The sequence below is a fragment of the Cyprinodon variegatus genome, unplaced genomic scaffold (genome assembly GCF_000732505.1).
Source record: "Cyprinodon variegatus isolate N-32 unplaced genomic scaffold, C_variegatus-1.0 Scaffold983, whole genome shotgun sequence".
In the NCBI taxonomy this organism is placed as follows: Eukaryota; Metazoa; Chordata; class Actinopteri; order Cyprinodontiformes; family Cyprinodontidae; genus Cyprinodon; species Cyprinodon variegatus.
Window position 1 is genome coordinate 224,487 of NW_015151436.1, and position 6,955 is coordinate 231,441.

General features: G+C 36.1%; 1 protein-coding gene across 1 annotated transcript in view; it reads right to left on the reverse strand.

Moving 5' to 3' along the window:
• The window catches only part of dync2h1 (dynein, cytoplasmic 2, heavy chain 1), a 48,439-nt gene that overhangs the window by 28,244 nt on the left and 13,240 nt on the right, over positions 1 to 6,955 (reverse strand). Inside the window, exons 4-7 of the mRNA XM_015399035.1 lie at positions 6,268 to 6,378; positions 4,981 to 5,050; positions 4,647 to 4,732; positions 133 to 208 (exon numbers count right to left, since the gene is read on the reverse strand). Of these exons, the coding sequence (XP_015254521.1) occupies positions 133 to 208; positions 4,647 to 4,732; positions 4,981 to 5,050; positions 6,268 to 6,378 (343 nt within the window). The remainder of the gene's footprint in view (positions 1 to 132; positions 209 to 4,646; positions 4,733 to 4,980; positions 5,051 to 6,267; positions 6,379 to 6,955) is intronic.

Here is a 6,955-nt window from a genome sequence, read left to right on the forward strand (position 1 = left end):
GAGATGATGTTGACTAAATGTGATAAAAACTAACAAGCGATGTTGAAACTGGACTAAAACTGAAACTAAATTTAAAAATGGCTGGTAAAATTAACACTACTCTCCAGGGTGAGCAGTCCCAAGCCTTCCTACCGTCAAAGAGTCTGTCGATGATCTCAAAGCCAGCACGGAGGTCAGATAAGGAAAACTCGTAGAACTTTGTCCAGCCCTATAAAGAATCACATTTTAAATTACATCCAATGTAGAGACATGTTTCATCTTCAAAAACCTAAGGCTGAAATTATATAAGTATTATTAACCCATATTTTCTTCCACACATTATAAAATAATCTATTTTTTTCCTAATTTTGTAATAATGACATTAATGCTTCCAGAGACACTTCCAAAATATTTTAACTTTGATGCATACATCTAAGCTAAATGCAGATCAGTATGTTGAACAAATATTGGAATAAGAAAAAAGCAAACTACAGAAAGCAAAAACATTTATGACATGGTTTGGACATGTTAGAAGCTTTAAAGAAGAAAAAAAATTTGTGCTGCTCGAGAGACTAAGATATAATAATAGGAATAAATAATAATAACAATAGTTGGTATCGATCTCAGCTTGGGGTCCTTTAGCATGAAGTTTGTATATTCCATGGTGTATTTGTGGGTTCTCTACAGGTGCTCTGGATTCCACCTACGGTCAAAATCATGAGTGTTAGGTTAATGGACTCTGTACTTTGCCTTTAGGTGTAAGTGTTCTTGTGTGTGGAGAAACGAGGAGGATTAAGAGATGATGCAGAAAACACAAAATAGACACAATTGCATGAAATTCTGGAGTATTTTCACTCCTTGTTTCTTTATGTTTTTGTCAGAGCTTTGATGCACACAAAGTCAGTATTTCATGCTATAATATTGGACTAAGACTGTTTTTACAAAAATGCTAGTCCATATAAGTATCGAAACATGCTATATGTTCTGAAGCGTAAAAGGGTAAAAGGTTAGTTTTAGGGTTGAACAATCAAAGACGACTAAGAAATCAGACGGCTCAGATTAACACACATAAGAACACGCTTAGACAAACATGCAGTGTCTCAGGATTGACCACTTCAAAGAAAAAACACAGAGATGTTAAAATGTAATTGAGTGTGAAGGGCGGTTTCGGGTTACGTTTATGTGTTTGTTGCACTTCACTGCTGTTCAATCAGCGGTTGTAATCTGCTGATGCTGTAGTTGGAAAAGGCATAAGGGAAAACCCTGAGGGCCTGTTTAATAATTCTTTAAATGATGAAGTATACTCTGTTTTAGAGTAAATTTGTGCTTCAATTTGCATTTTTCCAAGGCATTAAGGCTGTTCATAATCAAATTTCAGAATTGTACTTGAAATAAAATGCCTTTTAAGCATTAGCTGTATTAATATTTCACTAGCTGCATCTTTTTTTGAATAGCAGAGGTATGCTTGTTTATAGAACAGTCAGTTTGACTTTTCTAAAACTTATTACAAAGAAAAGGTATGCCAAAGACAAGATCCAAAAATCTGCCTCTGTGTTCTCTTTAAGACTACAAATGGATAAGATATATTTTGAGGAATATAGATAATATAAAATAGAAGGTAAGCTAAGTCAAAAAGGGAGAAAGTGAGTTTCAGTAATTAGAGTGTCATTCTGAACAAACATGATAGAAAAAAACAAAGGTGTATTTATTATTTCAGACAGAACTAGGTAAAAGTTGAAATGCACTAATTAGATTGAGTTTCAAAAGTCCACTTACTGTGGTAGGAAGAAGTATAAAAAGTCATCAATATGCTAAGTAGTTTTCCTGAATACAAACACGTTCATGTTAATTTTCTTGTTTAATGTTTATTTTTAAAGACTGTGCAGTGTACACTTAATTGATTTCAAAAATACTATATTAAGCCTAAAGGGATAGTGACAAGGGTTATTTTTCAATTAGTTGTTGTTCATGTTGATAGCTGCAGGCACAGAGGAGCCTCTGTAGCGGTCTGTCTTGCACCAGACATGCAGAAGATTTTGACAGAAGCAATCACCGTTTATTAATAGTCTTCTGAAGAGGATGCTAACTGTCGTCCAAAAGTTCTTAATTTTGTGAAATTTTTTGGTTGTGAAATCATCTCCAGAGGTTCTAGAGGAGTTCCTTAAACAGAGCCAGCCTTCTTTATCAGCTTGTTGAGCTCCTTTAAGTGGTTTGTTCGGATGTACCCTCATCCAGAGTCGTCTGAGTATTTCTGCAGATGACAGGAATCTGTCTTGTACTGAAAGCCAGAGGTTTGCAGAGTAAAAAGGAATGATGGCAGTAGTCACCTGTGGTTCTCCTGTACTACTGACCATCTGGTTAGACACTTGACCCTTCAGTCTCACTAACTGAAGTCTTTTTTTGGGGGGTATTCTTTGATCCAGGCAATTATTAGTATCTCCATCTGTCTTTGAGTTTCTGACCAGGTATGTGAGGCAGAATCATGTTAAAGGCACTGGAGAAATCAAAGAGCATGATCCTCACAGCTCTGTTTGCCTTGTCTAAATGACAGTGGGTTTGATGAAGCAGGTGTATGATGGCATCTTCAACCCCAACTCCAGAGCAATTAGCAAACTTCAGGGGGTCTTGATAGCTGATTGTTTGCTTGATGAGTTGGGCCAACAGGGCAAGATTTCACAAAGCAGCAGTTGTGGCAATCCAGAGTAAGTTTTGGTGTAAATTCTTGCATTACCCTTTTCAATTTCAGAAAGAGGATGCTTAGGAAAACAAATCATTCTGTAAAACAACAGTCAGTAATAGGGTTGTTTGAACTAACTCTGGGCATTTACAACTACTGAGATCTGCATGAGGAAGCTTTGGAAACAGTGTGTCCTTTACTGCGAGAACTTGTTGAGTTTGGACCTCTATTACTCTGGGTATACTGTGGGACAGGGTGATTAAAGCCCAGTTAGATGTTTTATCTTTTCCGAAGGAAAATCTCTAAAAAAAAATGCTTTACAGATAAGACAGCAGATTTTAATATTTTCAGTGAGCACAAAAATAAATTAAGGTGGGAGCAATTTTGACATTACCTTTTCAGTGCAGCATGAAATATTGGCAGTGCAAAGATCTGCAAACATCTAAGCCCTTTGCTAATTAGAATGTTATATGGACAATGTTATATAAGCACCTGATTGAGAGAGAAAAATCTGGAAAAATGGGAGAAATATATCATGTAAATTTGAAGTCTAAAATATTCTGTTTCTACCATATGCAAGGGTCATTTTGGCATATAAACATCTAATAATTAAACTTTATCCATTCTCAAAACCCTGGTCGGGATGGTGATGTGGTGTCTGGATGATTGGAATCCGATACTTCCCATTTTTGTCATAAATGTGACAACTGCTTATTCTTACTGAATGACCATCAAAAGCCATCAGTCACCAGCTGTACCTTTAAAAACACATGTCCTCTGAAGATCCCTTGGCAGTGTAGAGATAATGGAATCTGAACTGTAACATTTCCGGAGTCTGACAATTCAGTGAGTAGTTGGATTAATTCAATTCCATTGAACATAGTAAATCCATTAGTCTACCAACAGCATGAATGAGAGGCTTCAGGTGAACACACTGCTCCTCAAAGTGGGTACTGTTTAAGTTGTGTTGTGTACATGAGTCAAACTTTCTTTAAAGGCCTGAGCATCAAACAGTAAGGACATGCACAGAGACACAAAGTGTCAGGGCAATGTTAAATGCAGATACAGAAGTTAATGTGGAGAAATAAACTGATAATGAGGAATCATTTCTTTCTTTTTTTGCTATTTATGGGAGCCTTTGTGAATATTTGTAGACTAAATAGCTATAAATTTTGATCTGTGTTAGCATAAACATAAATATGCGTATAATGAACAAGAACATGGTTTTCAAAAGTGATGCAGCTACAGTAGCTAAAACAAAGTGAAAATACAAGGTATGGGAGGCTGCTAGAGGCCAGTGGGAACACTGGAGGTGCAGGATTTTCTGCTTAGTACTGGTTATGTTCAGATAGCAACATCTCCTGTACCTCCCATCTCTGTGGACTAAACGTTAGGGCTAAAGAAGGAAACCTCTTCTTACTAAGAAAACATCTTTAGCTTGAGGTAGACTTTTTGTAAGTGTGGATAAAATCCTGAACAGAAAGATGATGACAGAGAGCGACATTAATCCTCAGCATCCAAGCTCCAAGTTTAAATCAAAATTAGTTAAAAAAGAATGACTTAATCTACAGGAATTTACAGTTTTTTCAGAAGAGGTCTGTGAACAAAAGAATTTTTCATACTGATATGATCCATTTAGCAAACTAAACCCTGTCGGCAGAGTGGCCAAAAATTGCTAATCAGGATTTGGCATGTGGAGAGACCACCAAAATAGACAGTGTGCTGAGATAAAACCTAAAAGTGCTTCAGAAGATTTTTGCTAAATATGTACAGACTGATGCAATTAGGTTATTTTATCACTTTTTTTTCTAATAGTCCTTTAAGTCCATTTTTAACTGAACTGCTAATGAGGTTCCAAATAAAAGTAATAAAAAAAACTATTTTGAAGGATTTATAACTGTCTTAATCTATTAGGCCAAAAATACTTGACATTTTAAGAAAGGGTTGATTTTTTTATCCCAGTATATACTGCTGGGTTTGTGTTTATTACCTGGGGGATGTAGTTCCGCCTCTCTTGACAGACAGCATGGAACCAAGCCAGACAGAAAAGAGATTGGGCTCTGGCCAGATTGCCTCCTACACATAAACAATCAGCGTGTCACGAAAAAAAAAACAAACAACAAAAACAAACACCATGTCCACTTCTATGTAACCCAACTTCAACTGTTGTGTTATTAAGTTATCAGACGGAGTATTTTACAACGTCAGGGCAGCTAGTTGTTTGTTGTAACATACTGATAGAAAACAAGAAGGGTCATAGACATTACGGTTTTGAATAGTTTCACCATGAGAGAAAGGAGAGAGAAAGGGAGATGGGAGACAACCTTTACTGATCTGCTCAGGAGTCCAGGACTCATATGTTCTCAGCAGATTCTTCTTCAACCCTGGGGGAGCCTAGAGATAGCAACAACATCAAGTAAACAACAAAGTGACTAATGAAAAGAAGGTCTATTTTTCATCATTTCATAATAAATAGAATTCAAATTTTAAATATGTCATATTGTGAGGTTAGAACACAAAATATAATACAATAGAATAAAATGAAGTGAGGATGGAAATAATTTCTGGTTGACGAGAGAAACACATTAAGCAAAGTCACTCAATAAGATATCGCAAGGGCTTAAAATCTCCTGCTTTCAACAGATAGGTGTGAGTATAGAAATTTGTTAACAACAGCCAACTTTACTGAGATGAGGAAAATTATACAGAGCACAGATGAACCAACAAACGTGCAAGTTTGTTGCTGTTGGAGACCTCATGGTGTTTACTGCAGGGAGGTCTGCAATGCAGAATAATTTTTCTGCTATTTAAAACAAAGAGTTTTTGAAATATACAAGTCATATGGCAGCTAACTATAGGACTGGGTAATTCTCCACATATTAAATGTACTTTTATCTGTATACTTAACTTATAATAAAAAAAGGAGCACACGTTGACATTTGTTCATGTATTATCAGCCTTATGAACATTTGGTTCCCCATCTGGAGGCTTCGATAAAACACACAACTAATGCATCTGCTAAACTCACTAAGATTTTCTGCATATGTTGTTAACCCAGTAGATTAGTTGTTCCTCATCAGGTCAACTGCTACTACTGAAAAGCACATCTAAAACCACAAAACTGTATTAATTAACAAATGAATCACATTGATTTAAATTTTTAAACACTACAGCTAGCAGCTGCCCTGTAGTCAAGTAACAATGTATTCATTGGTTGGCAGGGAATTGGGTTTAAAATCTGTGCAAATATATGTCTCTAAGGTTGGGAAGTAAACACGAGGAGTATCACTGAGGAAAAAGGAAGAGCTCTGAGTTACAAAGAGAATGCAGAAAGACAGAGACTGTGCGGTATGCTTGGCTGCTGAAGCAGCTAACCCCATAAGCATGACTCCCATCAGCAACACACTGAGTATTAAAGCATAGATCACATACATGTGGCAGAATTCTGCATACTACACAGTGTTTCAGTCAAGAGAGTGAGTGAAAGAATATTATTAGCATAGATATAAACAACCTGAAATTATATGCGAAAATTATTCAGCATATTGGATAATTTTCATCCTTACAATTTTGTTATCTTAGAAACATGAGAATGTGCTGTATGATTGTACCTCATAGGTGATCTTAAGGCTCGACTGCAGTAATATTGGGGGAAATCTTGGGTGGACTTCTGCTGTAAGCCAAAGTCGGAAGCTTGCTTTGGGACGCAACACATTCAGTTCCTGTAAAGAAAATAAAACATTAGATGTGTTAAACACACCAGCAATGGAGAAGAGAATTCGATTATTACTAGATAATGCAGCCTCAGTGCGGATTTAGATTATGCTGTAGAAGATGAGACCAGAACTTTAACTTAATAAAACTACTGGGAGGAGTTTGGCATGCAGTAAGTCCACCTGTGTTTTTTTCCATCAGAAAACAGTTTCCCCTGAGACACTTTCAAGGGAGTGTTGCAGGAGTGTGGAGTGTTGGGAGGCTCTGAATTAATAAATGTGGTGTAGAGGAGAAAAACCTTAACTGATGCTTAGAAAAAGATAGAGCTAAACTAGCTTTATAAATGACAAGCAAGTAAAAAAAAAAAAAGTTTTAAGATGAAATTAAAAAACCCCAACTTTATTATTATTTTTTTTTTTAGTACAATAAAATAACTTTATATTTCATGGGTAGCTGGAGGCCAACTGAAACATTTTCACAAATATTCACATCAGTATCAAAATAACTGTATCCTTGGTTTCATTCTCTTGTTTGAAGTTCTTTGCATAAACTGTATGAAAACCAACATCCATCCATCTTCCTCCG